Source organism: Blennius ocellaris (assembly GCF_963422515.1).
Source record: "Blennius ocellaris genome assembly, chromosome: 6".
Taxonomy (NCBI): Eukaryota; Metazoa; Chordata; class Actinopteri; order Blenniiformes; family Blenniidae; genus Blennius; species Blennius ocellaris.
Window position 1 is genome coordinate 9,902,421 of NC_137655.1, and position 23,405 is coordinate 9,925,825.

General features: G+C 39.3%; 1 protein-coding gene across 1 annotated transcript in view; it reads right to left on the minus strand.

Moving 5' to 3' along the window:
• The window catches only part of lrp1bb (low density lipoprotein receptor-related protein 1Bb), a 292,776-nt gene that overhangs the window by 107,292 nt on the left and 162,079 nt on the right, over positions 1–23,405 (minus strand). The window contains exons 17-25 of the mRNA XM_080497951.1: positions 22,331–22,456; positions 20,831–20,944; positions 15,211–15,291; positions 14,965–15,135; positions 12,833–13,015; positions 9,353–9,553; positions 6,786–7,031; positions 3,069–3,266; positions 2,015–2,219 (exon numbers count right to left, since the gene is read on the minus strand). Of these exons, the coding sequence (XP_080354077.1) occupies positions 2,015–2,219; positions 3,069–3,266; positions 6,786–7,031; positions 9,353–9,553; positions 12,833–13,015; positions 14,965–15,135; positions 15,211–15,291; positions 20,831–20,944; positions 22,331–22,456 (1,525 nt within the window). The remainder of the gene's footprint in view (positions 1–2,014; positions 2,220–3,068; positions 3,267–6,785; positions 7,032–9,352; positions 9,554–12,832; positions 13,016–14,964; positions 15,136–15,210; positions 15,292–20,830; positions 20,945–22,330; positions 22,457–23,405) is intronic.

Below are 23,405 nucleotides of genomic sequence, written 5' to 3' on the forward strand. Positions count from 1 at the left end.
ATAAATGATACAGAAACCAGCACTTTAAATATGTTTAAAGACAAGAGAGAAGTGCATTTAATGTTTTTGCTAAGTTTAGCAACAAATCCGAGTGGAGCACAACGAGCTAATGCATTTGTGCCTTTAGTTGCATGGGAGAAAAAAAAGAAGAAAAGAACAACACTTTTCTACTCAGAACTCTTCACCACCCAAAGGCTGTGAACATCTATTGGTGTACCAGCACAGTGATGAAAGTTGGGCTTAAGACCAAGGAAGAGGCATCGCTCCAAGAAAGTGAACCTCTGCAGTGGGGACTCGAGTGCTTTTCGCTACCTCACTCTGACAGCGCTAAATTTTTAAAACCTTCAGGATCTGCCCTTACATAATACATCCCTAACTTAATGCAGCAGCTGCTGGGAAATGATTCTCCCCTGTGTGATGCATTAATAAAATATTCAGTCAACAAAATATTACTTAGTCAAAAAGCATTTTGAATTTTTCTAACCTTTCGTCATGTTTTCCCTTCAATTTGCATTATTTCACAAATCAAGCAAACAGACATTTCAGACCACCCGGAAAAATAAATAGCCAGACCACACAGCTGTAACTCCATCGTGGAAAGCAATCTATTGACCCATACTATAAAATAAAAACTAAAATGTTGGTTTTTTCAAAACCGAATGAAAAATATTGATGAATAATAATTGAGCAAAACACAAAGTATCTATGATAACCTTGTTTAAAACGCTCAAACACCAGAGAATGCTCAAGTACCCTTATTAAAAAAATAATCACACTTTCAACACACTTCAACTACTTTCTCACTTTCAGTATAAATTCACAAATTCAACCACTTAAATAATAATGAAATCTGACATAATTACCACAATGTTCAAATCGGCAATCATAGCATGTCGTACAGTGACAGGGGGTTCTGAGATGACAGTTTTGAAGGTCATGTGACTATGGACAGATTTTATTTCCACCTCTTCATTAAACCATAAAGTGTAACTGGTATTATAACCTCAAGCTCATAACAACCAATATACAGTAAATACATTATAAAATGATATGATCAATGTGTTCAATGTGATCTTCTGTGGCTTATGTGTCTTAATGGATTATCTAATCTCACAATGAGAGATAACACAATGGATTACTATTTTGCATATGTTTAAAGAAAACAGCATAAAAGCCATCTTTTGCACACTGTGAGACAAATATAAATATTGGATTGCTTATTTTTCATAAATACTTTGCTCAGGAAGTTAAATGTGTGTTAAAAAGTGAGGGTGAACAACACGTTTTCACGACACGAGGCACCAATGGATAATGACTAAGTTTAAATTTACAGGTCATATTCACCAAATCAAAAAATGCAAAACAGATAATACTGAAAAAACAGAGAATAAAGAATGTAATGACTGAGGGGAAATGAAAACACTGCCATTTCTCAGCCACAGATCATTCTACAAATGCTCTGCTCAGGATGGACAACAGTGTGATTCTGAAAATTTGGCCCCGAGGGGACATATTCAAACGAGAACAAAGTCTTTCTTAGGTGTCTCATTTAACTGTCTCAGATGAAAATTATTGCAGAGAAATATATCCACGTAACACATACCAACCAAGTGGTGCAGCTTTAAGATGGAACTATGATTGTAGGTTTAAGCAGAGGTAGCTTAGAGGTCAGAGAAGCGGATCACTGGCTTGCAGGTTCAATTCCCACTGTTGACAAGTTACCAACGTCTTGGACAAAGCACCATGGCAGCCCACTTGCTCCACTTATAGTTAAGGTTAACTATAAATAGGACTAGTTCAATGTAGAGAACGGATGTCTCCAAGAGGAATCAATAAAGTAAGAGAAGTATAACTGCTGCCTTAATGGATCCCAACAGGATGGACATCTTTATGCATCACAGCAAATACAGAATAGATACATACTTCAATAATACCAATGTCGTAGAGATAGTAAAGCATGATGCTTTTAAAAAAACTAAACAAAACAAAACAAAACAAAAAACATGAAACGTACCCCTGTCCTGGGTCAAGAGCGATTGCCCGTGGATGCTCCATGCCTCCGGCGATCAGAGTGGTGCGCATGTCTCCGTTGAGCTTGGCCACCTCGATCTGGTCCAGATTGCTGTCAATCCAGTACAGTTTCCCAGTGATCCAGTCCACAGCCAGACCTTCTGGGGTGGCCAGTCCATGCTGCACAACCACCTCAATCCCGATCACTCCTGAAACAATATTGGCAATATGACTAGTTTGCACTGATCCTCACTGTAGTCAAGGAGGAAAAGTGGCGGTAGTTTTTCTTTTCTATTTTTTTTCCCAATGTGCTCAGGAAAGGTCTCACAGGCCACAAGAGAAAAAGAAATCAAGAAATTAACAAGAATGATTGCTCTCAAAACAGACTTCTATGACATAAGTAACAGAGCTTTCAAATTATATTTAAAATCCAGATAACAATGACTCTCAAATGCCCGGGCTATTAAGTCACAGAAAGGCAGAACAGGTACGGCTCAGAAGTGATTTGCACTACACCACAGAGAAAATTAAAGGCAGGAGAACTGTGAATGTGCTGCCACCCACTGAAGCACAGAGCCAACAAGAAGTTCTGATTCGTCATTTTATGACTCAGTACTTCAACAACTTAAGACTATAATTCCTGCAATGTGTTTTAATATTGGCAAATACATATATTTTTTTTTGTAAGAAATGGTATCATTATGCATGGAGGCAGACTTTGTCACCTTAAACTTCCACTTCAGTAGTTGTTGAAATATAAGAGCAAAACACTGAAGGCCTTCCCATGCTCTCCGTAAGGCACGTCTGCAGGCCGTGGGTGCGCACACATTTGCATCCATACTACACTCTGGGCTCACTTCTGTGTGCGTTCCATAATGTAACAATCCCGAAAATATCTCCACTTCTGCTGCCCGGTGTTCTCCACCTTTACTAAAGTAGTTTATGTTTCACTTCAGGGGTTCTGAGCACCCTAGCACACGGGGGCGGTGATGTCACTGTGCACACGCATCTTGTGGAGAGCATGGGAAGGCCGTTAGAGTGTACGTTTGGATGCTCACCACCGGACTCTGACAGTTTTCCTCTGTAAATCTTATCTTCCACGACATCCGTCCAGTAAAGGAGGCTTTGGTTGAAGTGAAAATCCAAAGCAATTGTGTTCCTCAGTCCTGGAACCAGCAGGTTGTAGTCCCTCTTGTGAAGGTCTATTCGTCTTATCTCGTGCCTGATTGAGAAGATGATGAATGCCTCGAATGGATCTGCTCAAAGAGAACGAAGAAACAAACAAGACGGTTATTTTTGTAAGTTATGGCATTAAACATCTGACTTTGTTAAGAAGATTATGCAGCAGTGAGCAAACTGTGCCTTTTTTGCAAACATTTCTTAGATTTTTTTTTTTTCTTTTTCTTTTTTGTTTTACGAGCCAGGTACTGACATGGAAACAAATGTGTTCCAATTATAAACCACGTCATTATTGCTACCGCAAAAATGTTGAATAATCAAAATTCTTGCTTCTTATGAAATTGCAGAACCAAATAAATATTCTCCTTGTTCAGTTTGATCAGGAAGAGACAAGCATGAGTTCTCATATTAACGTCAATCTAATCAGAAAGAACTGTTTACATGACCCATTTTCAATTGGTTCAGTGCCAAGTCTGAATATTACTTCTGTGTTACACACAGCTGCAGTGTGGCTTTTTCATGGGTCACAAATACACCTCTCATCTATTGAAACACAGTCTCCACTCAGCCTATAAAAATATCCAAAGGTATCAAGCAACAAGAGAAGCAGATGAGTTGTGTAATTTTTGGGATGTGCAGCCTGCAAAGGTGTGCTTTTTTTTAAAGCACAACCCAAATATGCCTCACTAGATTAGGACTTGGGGAACTCAGAGGCCAAGTCAACACTCCTGTTACTCAAAACATTATTATTATTTTTTTTGCAGTGAAGCACCGAGCTGGAAGAGGCCACTGCCAATACTGAATACTGATTACTTAACACAGACTAGTGAATAAAGCTGCCACGAAGAGTTGTACAACGTCTACAAATATATTTTGGGAGCTGGTAAATGGCGAAGGTACAGCCACATGCATGCCAGGATTAGAGTTTCCCCAAGCAAAATGTTGCCCGGAGTGTCACGCTCCGTTTGCCAGCCTTTTCCCTGCAGTACATCCTGCTGCCATCTGTTCCCCAGGTAAATAACACAAACACACCATGCTGTCTACATGACTCACCAGGCCAGACCATCTTCTTTTGCCCCATGTTCCAGTTCTGGTACTCATATGTCCATGGCCGAGTATTCAGCAGTGGATTGGTCTGCTTTCATGTACAGTAGAATGCTGATGCACTGTGCGCTCTGACACCTTTATATCTCAGCGACCATTGTAGTTTGTTTGTTTTTTTTTTTTTTATCAATTTGAGGTACAGCAGCTATTCCACACCAGTTTTATTTCCAACACATATCAACTAGGCTCGTGCACCCATGAACCTGTCACCAACACCTTGGCACTCCATCCCTAGATTGCTTTCAGAAAGTAATAGTACCAGTAACACCAACCACCATCCCAGTTCAGTTTTTTTTTTTTCTGCTTTGAAGACAACCCTAAGAACAATTATTTTGACCCTGTATTTGACCCTGTGGCAGAAGTAAGAAGGAAATCTATGTTACTCAATTCATCTGTCGGTTTTTTTGTTGTGCATTTTGTCCATTTTTTACTCGATGTGCTGAAGCTGGTTAGCATAATGTTTAATATTAAGCAGGCAGTAACCAGATTAGTTGATGAGATCAAAGCAAACCTCTTATCCCCACTTGTTGTACTATTTTAATGTGTCCAACTGCACAATGGGGCCTAAATTACCCTGTTAACTTTTAAATCGTACAAGGTCAACTTCATGCTTAGGCAATATTTATCAAGCTTGCTGACCTGCATTATCACATCAGTGAAAATGCCGTCCTTCACATTCCTCATGCAAAATCTGAGTCCTGCAGTCCTGTCTTCTCTTATCGCTATTGTTAGTAGCCAGTTTTACATGAATGGCTGATATCCATTTCCATTCAGCTGCTTAAGTTTTAAGATCCTTTCGTCAATGGGACACTTCCATGAAACAGAGGCAAAATGGATGTTGTCGCTACTAACTGTGCAGTGGTATTAGAAAAATATGCATGGGAATTGAAAGCATTGAGCTTAATTTGCTCCAAAACAGTAATTTCTCTCCGTTTCCTCTCAGCTTGATGTGCTGAGAAGATAGCATGCCATCAAACGCACCTCACTGGTTTGTAGTACCACGTGGTGCACATTTGTATGCATCACTTGCATCGAAACCAATTTGTTGCTAAACACTTTGGGATTCAACACATTAAACTCATCCATTCTCTCAAAAAGTACATACATCTGTCTCTTTTGAGAAACACATGTTTTAGGGTCTCTGATAATTTGCTAAATCCGGTGACAAGTTGCAAAAAGGGGAAAGCGTGCTTGCACTCAGAGCTTCTTCAGCCTTGCCCTTAGAGGTTTAGCTCAATCAGTCAGATTATTTCAGCCTCTGTTGCAGCTCTTTTTCTGAGGAGTTGCACTACAAAAACTCAAACTCAGCCAGACCTGGACAATTGCATGCAACTTAATGACACGCAATATTTCAAAAGTGGGCCTATTTGCAGGCCTGGTCCTCCCAGCACACTAAAATCACTCTTTTGGGGAAGAAAACGGTTTGCACACAAATGTAATTAAAAGTGTGTCCTTGCTTTGGTGACATATTTCACTGGTGTAACCACACTGGCTACAATGCTTCTACCAAGAGAAAAAATGCAATTTTGTCCCCAACAAATGTTTTATTACCAAGATGTGAGAAGGCAGAGAAAAAGGAGACATGTACCCGAGACTTCACAAAAAGAATCCAATAACACTTTTTCTCAAGATTAAACTGGAATGTTTGTGTTTGTATGCATAATTTGATTTATGACAAAGCTGTACAACTCAGATCAGCTTCCAGGGAAAATTGTCTCCTCTTTTCCCTGCGTTAATGTAAGATTAGAGCTGTGACTACCATCAATCTTGGAGTGAAATAGAATAGCAAGTAATCAAAACGAGGTCCATAAATCTGAATGTGACAAGCCAGTAGCATGTGTATAACTATTGTACTTCAAACGCTTCCATGCACTCTCATCAAATAGATTATTCAGTAGCAGCAATCACAACAGAGGAAAGTTTGAATTCATAATGCGATACTACTCCACTGAAACAATTGTGTTTATATGGGATTGGGCCCGAGGTGAGTGTCTGAACAGCTGAACGGAGGAGCAAACCTCTTGTGGATGGAGGATGGAGCACATGCATCCTTTACGCAGCATCAGAGCAGATAAAAACAGACAGGATTCATCGCAGAGGTGCCTCTCTGAGTTTGACACTGATTGAATTTGACCAGACAGTGCTCTAAATCACCCCTCTATTAGTATTCTTCAAACCACCTCCCCACTTTCTGTGCACAAATACAGCTGCTAACAGGGGATCCTCACAACTCTGTGGTTTGACTTTTACTGTTTTCCCTTTTAGCTTCAACCATGTGTGGTGCAGATCCTGCATTAATAATTTATGGCTAAAAGTTTTTTTTTTTCTTCTATTTTTTCATTAACTCACAAGCCCTGAAGCGGTGAGTTCAAGTCAAAACAAAAAATTGCAGTACGCCAGAGGTTGAAATTCATTATTGCTGCAGACACAAGCCCGCTGGCTCTCCATCACAGCAGCCGAGAGCAAACATTTAAGAAGTCGTGGTCTGTTACCTGTGCTGTGACAGCTGTCTCCGTCCGAGTCCAGCACCCATCCCGGATAACAGGAGCACTTCACCGTGGTCTTGTACTGCTCACACACCTGGCTGCACTTCAGGTGACGGCTGCAATAGTCCACCACCTCGCACGTCTTGTTGCTGGAGTCCAGGTGAAGCCCAGGGGGACACGAACACACCACTCCTTTCCCTGGTGCCACAGTGCACTGGTGGCTACAGCCCCCTCTGGCTACCAGGCACATATCTGTGGCAATGAAAGGATGGAGACTCTCAGAAACCGCTCAGAGATGACACTGAGCAAAAGAGATTTGAAAGAGCATGGGAGAAAATGTGTGTAGTGACTCTGACTGATGGTCGAAGAAAGCTGTGACTTTCCAGCAGCCACATAAACGCAAAAGACTCTTTGTTTGTGCAGAACAAAACAAGTAACAAAGTGCACTTTCAATTTAAATCTAAAGATCATACATGTCAAGCATAAGGAATGTGTGTTTATAATCTAATGATGAGGACAAAGGTGTTGGATAATCAAGGCACTTCTATACAGCACACAGCGTGAATTTTGTGGGGGCGAGTGGCCTTCACCACCATTGCTGCTTTAAAAACAAAACAGGAACAAGAACATTAAGCCATGTTCTCTTCAAAGGCAACATAAAGACGTCTTGTCTTGACTTTATGCTGTTTTATCTTCCTTTAAAGTTGTTTGTTGCCCAACACAGCTGGTTCCTGTTAGAAGCTACCAGTTTGAAAAAGAATAACAAGAACAAAGATTTATTTGATTTCTCTATTCCACTATAATGAATGCCACCTGTCTATAAGACCAGGGAGAACAAGAACTGTGCTCTGTCACACTGAGGGCAAAATTATAACATGTTCACAGTTTCTCATGGCAGGTGTAATTCCTGCTGAGCTGGTGCAAATCAATCAGACCCTCAAGGTCCCTCTGAACACAACCTAACTGTCTATGAGGAGGCAGGAGCCCTCTTTTCAACAACAGAAACACTTGAGGGTCCTGTAGGGCCCCCGTAGGGCTTGGTTAGTGACGCTCCAGAAAATGAACCTCCGCATTTTCCCTGCTCAAGGGATCATCCGGCTCCATGAAATCTTTTTTCATCCCTCTGAAGGCCGTTGGACAAACACTTACATTTCCCATCATCCCATAGTCACCATGTTTCACCTCTTTGGTCCCTAAGAAAACAGATACCAGCTATGTGCTGTTCTCCCCCCAGAAGGTTGTGAAGAAGAGATTTGTGGAAGGAGTCCAGTGAGAGATATTTTATCTATATATTGATATATAAACATTAGAAACTCAAGTGAACTAATTGTTCAACATTGCAGTCAGTGAAAGTCACTTTTACAGCTTTATTTTATCTTTAATTCCAAAAGTGAGTGATTTTCTCCAGTGGACAGATAACTGGACAGTGTCCCTCATGGGGAACCACAGTGAAGGTCAACTTGAATCCCACTGAAAATATACAGTATTTTGAAACAAAAGATGAGGTTTCTCAGTCACTTGTCACATTTTGGATACCGTGTTGTACTGAATATATCCAGGAATATAATATTACTGGAATTGTGTCTCAAAAAGTGGGGTAATCTTACACCAGGGGTTCAATATCAAGCTCCTGGTGTTTTGCTGACAATAGCAAACGAAATTCAGAAATGAAAGGCACACGCTGGATGAGAGCTGAAATCTGCCCGATTGAGCAAGTCAAACATCAGCTGTTGGCATTCAAAAGTGACTTGGTAGTCATACCGAGGGAATGACAAGACAGCTACAGGTGTTGGACGTTGTTACTAAGTGTTCTGAGACTCTGAAATGTTGCATTTTGAATACTTTGAATGGCAGAGAGGATTACATATTATGGGAGAAGAATGTGAAACGGGAGCCTGAGAATTACGATATCTGGAGCAAAACCAGCAAGGCAGGAGATCTGTGTGCAAACGTGTATATGAAACTATAGAAATGATACAACACATACACACAACAGCTGCATTCCTTTTTCTATAAATCCACTCATGCATAGATGACCTGATGATGAGCAAAGTGGGCGACTTGATTAATATTTTCTAATATAAGTTATATGTACTAGGTGAGAAGCACAAATGGGAAGGAAATGGTAATACTGACTTTTAATAATGCCGGAGGATAGAAAAGAGGTTGATGTTCCAATGCCTATGCAATGATGTGGTCTGTAACAAGATTGCTGCTATTCATCACATCAACAGGTGTATGAATGACTGCTTCTGCATGTGTGGTGCATGTGATGTGATCATAACTGGGATCAAGTTCATAAAGTCTATATATGAAATGCATAATATTTGAAGACCACAAGGTAATGTATTGAGGAGTATTTAAAGTGTGATCTTTGAGATGGCGCAGCTATTGTTGATGTAACAATGAGAGTTTTGGAATGGATCGGCTGCTGATCCCAGATGACTATTGGGTGAAAGCAGCATGAATACAATATTGCATTTCTGAGGATGGACAAGTCATACACAACTTGTGTCATTCTTATGTTGTAGAAACATAAGTATTTATCAAATAGACATATAAGACATCCTTACCACAGATGGGTCCTTCATCTGAGCGGTCAGCGCAGTCGACTTTGCTGTTGCAGATCTTATCTGGAGTGAGGCACGCAGAGGTGTCGTTGGCACAGGGGTACTTTGGGGGCTTACAGACTGCAGACTCACAGGACTCCTCATCTGAGCGGTCCTCGCAGTCAATGTCTCCATCGCACACCCAGCTCTTTGTGATACACTTTCCTGTAGACACAGGTCAGACACGTAAACATTTGAAGAGAAACAGCTCATTTTAGCAAGTATCTTTAGGATTGGTTGTCCATATGAAGTGTGTTTTAAACCATAAAGCCTGCCTGCATTAACATAGTTTAATTTAATTGACGCATTTAGCTTCATCATGCCCTCACAACATGCATGAAGAAGCAAAATGACCAAGTATTTCTCCCTGAAGATCAAGGTCAACAAGCTCCATTTCAGCGACTTGCTAAAATACTCAATTTGATTAAAAAAAAAGTCAGCAGAAGATCAATATCAACACGCTGACACCTGCACTGGAGTATAATTTGTAATTCCCCTACGGGAGACAGAAACAGGTATGTGCAAACCAATGTCAGAGAAGGCCAAGACACAACACAGACACTAAAATGCAATCTTTTATTTGCTCCTTTCTGTACCAGGTGAAATGTGTGTCATTGCATATTCTAATTTTGATTTTCTACCACCCAGAAACATCATGGGATTTGGAGATCCCGTGGTGCCTGATCAAACTAATGTGGGAGGCTGAAAGGACAGTTAACAGTGTGTGTGTGTGTGTGTGTGTGTGTGTGTGTGTGTGTGTGTGTGTGTGTGTGTGTGTGTGTGTGTGTGTGTGTGTGTGTGTGTGTGTGTGTGTGTGTGTGTGTGTGTGCTCGCGCATGCGCGTGCGCTCAGGCGTTTGAATATGCGTTTGCCTTCATCTCATTTTCAAGCTTTCCAGTTGTCCCTGTAAAAATTGTCACATTACATTTTAAATTAACTCTTTAAGCACCTGACATGACACGTGATGCCATCACAGTTACAAAAGCAAGCACTGATGCTTTTTCAGGCATAAACATATAGATCACACAGCAGCAAAATGCTTAAGAATATATCAAACTTGGCTGTGTTTTCTGGCAATGCAAACAGACGAGGAAATGAATCACGCGTGTAATCGAATTAACTCATCTTGATTCGTGAAATTTCACATTAAATGAAATAAACAAAAACGCCCAAAAAGTTTTCTACTCTGTGCATCTGTAGAAAGTAGAGAATGGGCTGAAGATGTGAATGAAGAAGGACAAGCATGATTTTATTCAGAGAGTGGGAGGCACAAAAGCCAAAACAGTACCTCTGAGTGGTATTATTAAACATACCCGTTGCTTATCATTCTGAGTGTGAAATACATTTTTTATGTTCTGTCCAAGTATAAAAACGCTCACTCAAATGTCTAAAAGTTTCATATTTAATTCAACAATACTGCAGCATACCCACAGATGACTTTTCTACACAGCTGGTTACTTTTATTTTATACTTAAGTTGGTCCCTCCTCTGAAGGTTTGCTTTTAATAATAGATGAGGAAATGCATGCGTGTGTGTTCTTTATAGGGTTTTTTTCCCCCTTCACCATCAGGGTTTTTGGATTCATGAAAACCTCACTGCATTTACATCCTCTCACCATGATGCTGTTTCTTTGCTGTACTATGTTTGAGTTGCATTTATTTTTCAAGTTCAGGTATATATGTGAAGTATCCTCGATGGACGCAAGCGTCTGAATCTATCTACATCTGCTCTATTCCATGGAGCTATTCTACCGATTTCTTTTGAATAAAAAACAAAAACAACCTTTTATGTCTATTTATTATAATATGCATAATAATGACTCCAAAAATGTTTATGATATCAGTAGTATTCAAAATGTATCAGAATACAGAGAAATACAGCTAGAAGCTCCTCAATCATACAAGTCATAAACCTGGTAAAACTAAATTTACTAAACTTACTGATTGTTCTGACAATTCTAACAATCCCAGTTAGTTTAGTACTAAAATTGTTAAAGAGGAGCCCCAACAGAGAAAGAAAACCACAAAAAGGAGAAACTGATTAACTCTCTCCCTTGGGTCAGAGAAGGACTGCTCCTATGCATTCAAAGCTGTGCGTGTGAACTGGTACATAAGCAAATACTCCAATATTCAAATGGCAACTTAATTACCAATACCAATACACATGTGCATGGGTTTGCTTTGCCATATTCTGGTGTTCGGAATAAGCACCAAATTAAAAGTTCCTATCTTTGTTTGTTCTTTACTCTCTATATTTGGAATATTTGTACCCACAGTGAGTATGCTCAGGTCCTTAGTTTTGTACGATACACACACAAAGTGGTAATACATCTCTATTTTCTCCTAATCACTGGTGACTGCCTCAATGGCCCCTTTCAGAAATTTGGTTTGAAAGCTCCCAGAGAAAGTGTTGTTCTTCTGGGGAGGACTAGAATTAGAGTGACTAATACATGTGTGCTATAACCAGCTCGTCACCATACAGCAGTGCCTGCATTCTTGATAAAACTGTCACAATAAGTGGGAAGCTGCAGGGCTGATGACAGACAGCCCTTGAATGACTTTTTTTGATTTTATACCTTCAATTTGCCAAAAGGACAAATCATACGTTGGATACGTGGACTATTTATACGGTGCACGTTAAAACTCTGACCTGATTGGTTAAACATTTAGACACAAATCTGGTTTTTCATCTCTGGGTTTTTGACCTTGAGGTGTATTTTTGGATACAACTTTTGGAATAAAGTCGACTCTTCAACACATACCTGCTGCACTTTCTTTAAAGACACTGATACAATGCATTTCTTAACAATTCACCATAACATTCACAATTAAGCTTTAAACATGAATCCGGACCCTTAGAGGAGTATCAGACATTAAGACACACAAGACCTCCACACATACACGATAAACATACACAAGCGGATGCTTTCTCCTCAACCAGTCTCATGCACACACACACACACACACACACACACACACACACACACACACACACACACACACACACACACACACACACACACACACACACACACACACACACACACACACACACACACACACACACACAGTATGCTGAGTCAGTCAATCATTTAGATCTGTTCATATTTCAGAAGTGAATATTGTGGCTATTTTTGTAATAGCTCATTTGACTTTCACACTGTCCTTAAAACTTAAACATGTTTCATGCAAATGATGCAAGAGAGACTCCAGTTAAGTTTCTGTTCACTTTTCATGCCTCAGGATCAGATTTCATACACGGACCAACCAAAACTTTCAGTCTCAGCTTCCGAATGAAGTGTAAATTTTCACTATAACAGCATATAGAGATGTTCGACTTGAGAGTCTTTCCAAGCCACATCCAAAGATAATAAGGATGATCCAGCCTTTAACATTTGATTTACTTCTGGGGTATGCTATGTTGTTTGTGCACCGTGTTCACTACCTGTATCCTTGCAGGTAAACTTGGCCTTGGGGTCACACATTCTCTTGGTGCCTTCGCAGTCTTTCTCATCGCTGCCGTCCTCGCAGTCCTTGTCTCCGTCGCACCTCCAGCGTTCGGGGATGCAGGTCCCATCTGTGACACAGTGGAACTCATCCTCGCTGCACTCGATCACAGATGGTGGCACTGAGACAAAAGCAATTTTGACAGTTAGTGCTTTGCACATCTACAGCATGCAGTCGTGTGCAAAAAGCACAAAGGTAATCGACATTATTTTTACAAAACATCTTTCACACTTTACGCAGACTTATGTTTTTTTTTAGCAGGTTATTTGGCAGCTGTAACGAGTCAGTGTATCCTCAAAAAGAAAATGTAGTTTGATATTTTTTCTGCCTTGTTTAATGACTGTGGTTACTGTACTACTGTATCAATGGTAAGAGATACAGGGCTGTGCTATTTTAAAATTTTCTTTGACTTGAAAAAGACGTTAGCATGCCAAAGAGACCTAAACAACTCCTGTCATGTTATTTGATGATGTATTGAAGAGTTTGTAGATGTGACAGATTGTTAGTTAGATCGTTAATCAGTTGATTAGGCTAGAAACATTCAAAATATATTAAAAAAGATCTAAAACAAAATACTGGACATTTGCCATGCATCCAGTAATTTAATGCACTAAATATAAAAACTTGTTTTATAATATATAAAAACCACAACATGTAATCATGCCATTGATGTAGAAAGTCATTGTGGTTTTGGCAGCACAGCTCTTATGTTGTACTGTTATTTTTGGAGTAAAACTTAACCTTCCATTGTGAAGCAAAAATGGACAATCAACTTAACTGTTACAAATCTCTTGTTGTAATTTAATAGTTCTGAAGCAAAAAAAAACATTGAGGTAACAACATTTCCAGCAAAAAACTTAAAAAGCAGAAACATGCATTAACTTAAAGCGTGCTATCGTGCAGTCAGTAAATACAGTATGGTGATTTGAATGTGATTAACTATTTGCTTTATACATAAAAGTTGAAACACCAAAAACATTTCTTTAGCAGCTGAAGCAAAGCTGAGACGAATTCAAGCCCCCCGGGGTGGCGGCAGAATCAGACACGGGGGAGTGGAGCAGCCAGCAGTTCCCATCACATCAGGAAACAGTTTGATGAATAGTTTACACATCCCAGTGACAAGCAAGTGAGCTGTGAGTATTTCTAGGAGCTTGCATGAGGTTTCTGTGGTAATTAGATTAAATGATTCAGCTCCTGATGGTGAAATTCTCCTGAATGGAGACATGCTAGATAAGATTTTGTCACACAATAGTGTGAAAACAAAGTTGGTGGACTCGAGCTGATTAATTGCTCAACTTGTAATTAAAACACCTACATTTAAACACTGATTTGACTTGCAAATAAAGTCATTTGCGCACTCAAACAGATATAAAGGCGACTGTGTGCTTATCAAAGTACTGCCATCAGTCCCTCTGTGATGGCTTAATCTAAAATGGGGTACTTACAAAACACGAGCGTCATACTACTGTAATTGTCTTCGAAAACATGAACAATAACATTACTCATCTGATGCTAGAGGGGATGTGCTATTCACTGTTATGTTTATCTGACTTGACATCAGGGTGCAATTAGTGAAATAAACAAAAGGCGGGACATTTTTCACTTTAGATTTTCATGAAAGACCCTAAACTCCTTTGTTTTTCCCAAATTAATTCATGATGTCTAAACAATTAATGTTTATCTTTATTAAAATACATTCTTAGGGCTGACTATTTAGGTGTGAACCCATAAAATATTACTGGCTTGACCGTTATGGGCAAAACATAAAGATTGGAAATTGGGAATTATTTTTTTCTTTTCCAGTTTTATTCATTGAAATTTCACCGGATGATTTAAACAGTTTTACTGATCAGTTGTCACGTACTGTGATCATTACTTCTTTTTTTGAAATTGTGAATTTAACACAAAAATTCCTACGTACTCATACAATGTATGAAAGTTGGTAAGTCAAGTTTGCTTAGATGTCTAAATAGATTCACTCCACAGATGAAGGAAGAACACAGGGGCCACGGGGGGTAAATCAGAGGTAAAGTTAGAGAGTTACAAAATAAGTAAAACAGCTTTTCTTACATGCAGCTCCACCTCTGCAGGTGGTGTTCTCATCACTGTAGTCCCCACAGTCGTTGTCCCCGTCGCAGGCCCAGTGGTCTGGGATGCAGCGTCCACTGGTGCACTGGAACTGGGTGTTGGCGCAGGACTGGATGCAGCCGGCTTCATCGCTGCCATCTCCACAGTCGTCATCTGGACACAAAAGCGAAGAATGACTCGTGAGATATCCTGCTATACTGTGAATGTTTGGAAGGATCTTGAACTCACCTGAATCGCAGTGCCACTTCACACTGATGCAGCGTCCATTGGAGCAGCTAAACTGGGTGACGGGGTCACAGGTGGGGAATGCTGCAAAGATTTGCAGACGGGTACACATCAATTGCAAAAAAATTAAAAAGTCACACTCCTAATCCATAAATGACAGGTATTAGTCATGGTATATATTGAGATGAACAATGTTTCATTGCAGGCTTCATGTCTAAACCTCACAACCCTCTCAAGTTAAAATAAAATATAAAAATCTACATAATTGAAACAGTCACAAACTTTCTATTTCCAATAAACCAGAATCCCATGAGCTGGATCATCACAGCTGGAAATATATGTAACCTTCAATGATATTTATTTACACTGTTCTAAGATATCAAAATCAGGAACAGAGATTTTTTACCGATCACATGACTTGAAATACTTCAATCTTGTCCACAGTGCCACATAATCTCTCAGATTCGGTGATCTACAGTAGATGGCCCTGGCTGGAAGCTGGAAATTATATAAAGTTTCTCATCTGATTCTTCATTTAGAGATAAAAAAAAAATCCTTGAAATGCTGTATTTTACACACAACCAATTTAAGTTTTAACATTCCATTTCATGTTCAATCACAAAATCTACTTTAGAAAAAAAAGAAAAAGAAAACATGTATGCCCATGAAACAAACAATAATATTTATATTTTCAGGGTCAGATAGAAAGCTTCCAATCATAGACATATTAGCTGACAGTTCGCAAAGATAAATAATAAGAGGCAGAGACTCTGAATAGACTCATACACGACAGTGACATATCTAACATCTAAAGTTTATATTTTACTCTGATCATTATATCTTCTGGAAAAAAAGGAAAAAGAAAACCTCACTCAATTTCATGAAGTGTTAACCTTTAAGGGTTAAGTATAATATCTGAGTTTATGTGAAACTAAAATAATCAACATGTAAGTTCAACTGTTTGAATAAGATTATAGAAACAAAAGAACATTTTGATTTTAATACATTTGAGAGTTTAACCCTATATAGGGGCTATTTGGACGTAGAATATCAATATAAATATTTCAAAACCTACTTTTTATTAACGTTTGTAACTTTTGAGAGTTTTAAAACCACAGGTAAATATCATTCATATGCAAAACAAATCTAATGGAAGGTGTAAAACTGACCAAAATAACACCATATTTCACAAAGATTATTAAAAATCTTGTCTTATTCAGATGAGATGAAATTCTCACTATACTTGACAATCCAGAATCTAATTGTTAGTTTAATCAGAAAAGTAACCATTATTACATCATAATGGTTAGTTTATTAAGAAACAAGAGAACGCTTATGAGAACAGACTCTCGGTTGTAATAGTTTAAGACACAAGAATGACAGCGTGGCAAGTTTGAGTGAGTGTGCATGCAAATGTTCATTTTCTAGTCTGTAGCTTTCCAATATGAAATCCAACATCCATCATTGTAACCAAGGAGAGATGGTGAACTGTCCTGATATTCAACATATTCTACAACATTTTGCTGACTGATGACATTGCCAAGATTGACGTTTGTATTCCCATCAGATATCAGTCCTGTTTCCGATTTTGAGATACCATATATACAGGGTGCCTGAAGCTTTATTGACTCCAGTATGAAATGCAAGTCCACGTTTGAATTGATTTGTTGGCATCTGCTGCCGCTGTCTGCCTGGAATACCTGAGGCACTATAGAGGAGACACATTATATCTTTATCATATGTGTCTTCTGCAGTACATTTCCCCTCCCACACATTCGGTCTCACTGACAGCACATGACCAGCTGGAATCCAACAAATTTTTAAAATGAAGAGCGCACATGCATAAATAATGAAGGCCTTCAAGTAAACAGTGAGTGCTACTAAAAATGAAACACCGACATTCATAAATAATGATGGCTTCAAGTGAAAGGAGGGCCCCAAGAAAGACACTGTGTGACAACTACTAAACTACTGACAAACAAAATCCAAATTAGTATCAATCTCGGAGGCGGCCACCACTGAGCTTCAGGTGTTCCTAAACCCACAGCAGCTCCACTGAAGCTAAGTGAGCTGCCAGAGCTGCACAGCAGAGCACCTACAGAGAAGTAATGCCTGAGGAAGCTCAGACAACAGTATGGGAGAGAATATGTTTTGCTGCACAGCTTGATTATGATTGAATGAAGCCGAGCATGAACTTTAATTACTGCTTACGCCCTGGCTGTTTGTCACAGAGTGTCGAAGCAGCTTAGGACAGACAAAGGAAGGCTGAGGCGTCGCTGCGTAATGCAGCATTTGGTGAACATCAATCACTGTTAAGGACTGATTTAATACAAATTCTCTTGAATAGAAATCTTAAAACCTTTCGCCCGATCATTCAAAAGTATGCCGGTAAGTCATACAGTTCAGTTCTGCCAATGAAAACATATTTTACAACCTGAAGCGCTCTTTTCCCGTGCATAATAAAAAGGTTAAATGCATCTTCAAAGCACTCAGAGAAGATCGGGCCAACATGGATGCAATATATTTTCTTCTATTTATTTATGTTTTCCCAGATTAGTCCTGAACACAAACTGCTCCTTTCACAGCCTGAAGCTGACAGATTGCATATTACCACTGAGACACGACTTAAGAACAGTGAACTACTGTACAGAAAGTGCGTGGTTTACTGTGTGCCGCCCCTCCAAGCTTTTGACTTTCAGTGAGGACACGTCTAGATCCTGGTCCAAAAAACACAACACAGTTTAGTCTTGCATGCACAAAACTCAATACTTTTTTTACTGTTTTGATATTGGAAATTGCTTTTTGAATGGCTGGCATGTCTCTGTCAAAAACATGGATCCTGATGCATGCCTTCCATCTATGTGGATCAAGACATGTTGTAGAAATCATAAAATGAAAAACAAATAAACAAACAAACAAACACCCAGCCTCTTAATGACGAATAGGACATTGCTGCATCCAAACCTGCAGCTCATGTCTCATAAAGTAAGATAGCAGCTGTTTGTGCTATTTTTCTCTCTAAGAAATACACTAAAGTAAGGAAATTGGCTTAAGTATATCTTAAGTTGCAAAGTAGATGCTCCGAATTGTACTAACTAGAACAAATACTGAAAGTGTTCAAACATACTGATGACTACAGTGGAGCATTTGCCATTTGGGATTTCATCTCCTGAATGCACTTAATGAAAAAAAATGCCATATTTAGTGATGTCAATGAAGCTGTATGTCTGTATGTTTGCAATGTGGATCAGTAAATAAGATGATAAAACAAAATGAAGCAATGACTGAAGAAAATTTTTTTTTAACTACTAACAGTTTTGAAGGGTAATGTGTTTATTTGGTTTGAGAGGGCTCTTTTGGTTATTATGGTTACAGACTCCTGCCTTGATCTAATAATATGTAACGTTGTTATTGTCTACATTTGATAATAGTCACTCAATGCGACAGCCGATGAGCATAATGGTAACTTTTGTATTTGATATAAATCAAAGTCATGAATCAAAGAACTGACATTGACATGACAGTCGCAAGAAAGAATTTCAGGAAACCATTTACATATTTACTTAATCATAAATCCATCTAATGGGTGTAATGTGACAAACTCTGGGAATCAACGTCATAATAAATCATCTGAAACCATGAATGTTGATATATTACACAACAAATTACATAAAAACACCTGTTATTCTTGTCAGTGTTGCTAAAATACTCCTGGGACAGCCACGGCCATCCTCGGGGGACAATGTACATCTGTTCCAAATTTCACGGCAGTCCATCCAAAAGCTGTCAGGATATTTCATGTTGAATACTGAAATGGACTAACCAAACAACAGTCATTCCTTCTCCTGGAGCTGCACCACTTCCTGACAAAAACAAAACTCATTGTGTCTACTGGATATAAAGTTGGATATGATGACAGTTGGAGCTTACATCCGTATCTGCAGGCTGTTTTGCATGACTTTTCTTTAGTCCTGGAAGCTACCTTAGACTACCTCACAAAGCCACTAGCTGATGCTTCCTTATACCCATCTTGTAAGCAGACTTACTCATAACAATTTTTACCTATATCGCAGTCTCAACATGTTTTACACGGTCCGTCTCATTCACAAACACAGTCACACAGCAATGGTGACCACTGCAATGCTCAGTATCAGCTTTTCTTTGTTTGTACACACATTGTTGGCATTGCTGACAGCACATTGCTTTGTTTTGAGGCTAGTTTAATAAATACCATTTGTTTTAAATAAATCTCTCTCCTGTCACACAGGATGTAAATTAAAGTGATGATGAGATTTTCCCCCTCTGGCTTATTTACAGATGTATTTTTCTTTTATTGTAAAGAGGACAGAATAATCATTTGAATAGCTGATAATACTTTCACTTTCTTACTAATATTTTTGCACTGCTCTGTTATTTTATTTTATATTTTATTTTATTCTATTTTTTGTGTATATACTTACTTATTTATGTATGTCGGCTCCAGGGTAGACGGCAAAATAAGAATTTCATTCACTGTGAAACCTGGCTTTTACTGGTGATATGACAATAAAAACACCTTGAACCACCTAATACAAACTACAGAACACACAAAGAATAGTCCAGGGTTAAAGCATTATGATCAGAATTGTATGTTATTTATTTTACTGACTGGAGCTCCTCTGACCACAGATGAGGCATTGGCTTTGTGTTTATCCATGTACAGTCTGTCATGAAACACACTTCAGCATGTCTATACATACTCCCAGGTAGGAGGCATCCGAATGCAAATTGAATCAATTGAACTGGACTTAATCCCATGTCTTAAAATACGAGCCTAGAAAACAGTATGGGATGCTGAAACCACTTGGATAAGAGGTGAAACCTCTTCCAAGACATACGACCAAGTCCAATTGACCTGATTCAATTTGCACTGAGATACTTATCTTATTCAGCATCAAAGCTGCTGCTTGGTCAAATAGTTAATGAGCGATTAGCACATAAACTGATGTTTAAATCAAAACCCCACCATGCTTACACATCACAAATTTGAAGCAGTTAGAGACATAGCGGTCAACTGTAACATGCATATTGTATGTGAAATTTGAATCATAGTAAACATGCATTAATTAGTCCTACATGCTGCAGTTGGGCTGTGTGTTTTTGACAAATACCATCAGGTGATTTCTGACTGCTAAAAATAAATGACTTCACATCAAATCATCCAGAGAATGCTGCAAGATGTATTTCTTTCCAATCACTGGTTATAAATACATATACCACTTTAATATAAAACTGCAAAAGGTCTTGTTGAGTTTCTTGAAAGTAAACTACAAACTAGAAGTTAGGTGATAAAAATAAATTAAGGCAGCCCATCCCCTCGGATATTCTGAGGCACAGTGTAAAAATGAAAAATATAAAAAAAAAAATCTTATGCACTGTGGCTTTAATAGAAAACAGGATCAAAGATTACTAAGTGTGGGGAGTGAACCATTATGGATTGCACTGCTTACACTGTTTACTTTCAGCTTCATCAGGAAGCTGGCTGGTGTTCTGTATTCGTCAGACAAACCCAACAAACATAGCAGTACATCCACACAGTGTGACATTTGAATGCCATTTGGTAAAAAAGCCACGTTTGACTCACTGCATGATAGCTCATCAGACATATCCCCGCAGTCGTCGGCCCGGTCGCAGCTCCAGTCTCGAGGTATACAGCGTCCGTTCTGGCAGGAGAACTGGTTGGTTTTACAGGGCTGGGCTAAGGAAGTGAAGAAAAATCTTTTAATTCAATCACGCTTGCATTAGTCGGTGCCGGATGTGAACAACAACTGTAATGATTGCTGGAACGCCGATGTTTCAGTGTCTGCCCAGTGTAAACTTTTCATCACTCAATCACACAGTAAAGCAGGGAAGGACCGGTGGCCGGGGAAAATGTGCTGTCAGTAGTATACTGGTCGTCACGTACATGACAGAGCACAATGGACGTCTGGCTGATGTGGGATATGCACGTCAATCTGCCAGCGTGGAGGCATTCATCATCCTCTAAGGCTAATGCTCACTGATTGATCCTCTGAGGATAAAAAGCTCCTGAGAGGAACCACTGAGGATATGGGAGGCAACTTGACACACTGCAAGTGTTTCTATCAGAGCTGCATTAAGGAAGCACAAGGGAGGGAAGACCAAGTAATAAAAATATGTCAGAGATGAATCACTGTAGAGAGAGTAAGATATCTTTGATTAGTAAAGTCATATTCATTTAATCATGCTGCTCTGGTGTCACGATTTTTCTATGCAGCATTCATTCAGTTTGAATTGTTTAAACGTGGACCCCGGCTTTGCCTGTCCATAACTTATCAAAATACATTTTGCACATATCTAAACCCCATTGAAATCCTCAGTAGACCCTCAAGCAAACTGAATAAACCTCAAGGACAACATGTTTTTATGGGAGTGTGCTGCTTGTTTCACAGTCACAGTCATGTCAATAGGATTTTTTTTTATAAATTTTTTTTTTTATTTATGCAGCATTATAGGACTCAATTAAAGCCTGGACTCGGCATACACATAACAACACTTGTAAGAAGTGGATAACTCCACATTGCTAATCAGACGAGACCCATCTCAGCTCCAACTTGTGGCGTACACAAGCATTTTGTCCACTGCCAAATGCGATTGCTTTCACATCAAATTCAGCCTGCACCAGAGTTAGACTACAGTCCCTCCAAGACTGTCTCTTCAGGCTCCTTGCAGCTCACCAAGAAACTCAACTCAATGAAGAAAAATATGGCCGATCTGCAAGCACCCTGCAAGGCAATCTGGGATGACTTCCAGGAAAATAGAAGGTTGAGAACCACTGATCTATGGTGGAAGAATGAGAGACATGGAACATGTTTTGGCTTACACAGTAGATCATGTGATTATCATGATTGATTTGACCATGAATGCCCTTCCTGATGCAATCTGAGGACCTTGCAAACCAGAGTATACAGCCATTGCAACTGCTACTCAAGCAAGTGAACAATTGGCAAAGCTTTTTCTTTCACCTCTCGGCCACCATTGCTTGTTTTGCATAGTGGGCAAATACAACGCAGAAAATGATGGAGCTGAACCAAAATCAAAGCATTAATAAAGCTAACAAACAAACCTGAGCATGTGCTGTTGGCCTCATCCTCATTGTTTCCACAGTCATTTGTTCCATCACAGAGCCATCTTTTGGGAATGCAACGGTTGTTACTGCATTTGAACTGATCAGCGGGACATGTGTGATTATCTGTAAAGAGTTAAAACAGGAAATAGTCAGCTATTAATCTCACAGCAATAGTAATTGATAAGTCATTCAATCATACCCCCCCCCAAAAAAAAAACATACACTTCCGTATTGGCACAGGAATAATTCAGCCAGTTGTGGTTTTTTTGGAGAATTTTTGTTTGACTTGTCACCTGACTGATGTCTAGTTATAGTTCCAAATTTCCCCAGGTTAGATAAGTTACTGGTAGAAAATGGGTGAATGGGTGGCATTTGGGCAAAAATAGCTGATTTCATTGACAACAAGTCACACAATGTCCTTTCATGAACTTAGAAACAGTTCCTTTGATCACCATCCATTAAAATTGAATCACAAAAAGCACAGAAGAGTCATGATTGGACTCTGGTCGTGAAAGGGCACAGCCTTATTTAGTTTGAAAAAAAATAAATCAAAAAACAACTCCATCATTAAAATAAGTATCACCTGTTTCATGTGGAGGAAGTTTCAGTTTGTGACACACACACACACACACACACACACACACACACACACACACACACACACACACACACACACACACACACACACACACACACACACACACACACACACACACACACACACACACACACACACACACACACACACACACACACACACACACAGACAGACAGACAGACAGACACACACACACACACACACACGATTACATTGACTTGTTAAGGTGGTTCTTTATCAGCCTGGCTACAAGCTCTATGACCAATGGTTCATTCTTGAGTCACTGGAAAGCAAGGAAATGTCCCACTTCCCGGCCAGAAGTTTACACAGAGGCTGGCTGAACTGGGAACTTCTCATTGGAATAGGTGGCCGTTCCTGAGAGATGCCAGAAAATATTGTAATGTAATTAGAGTTGAAGTGAAAACCAGATTTCATGATTACAGCTATGTAACCAGGAGCAGCAACTGATGTATT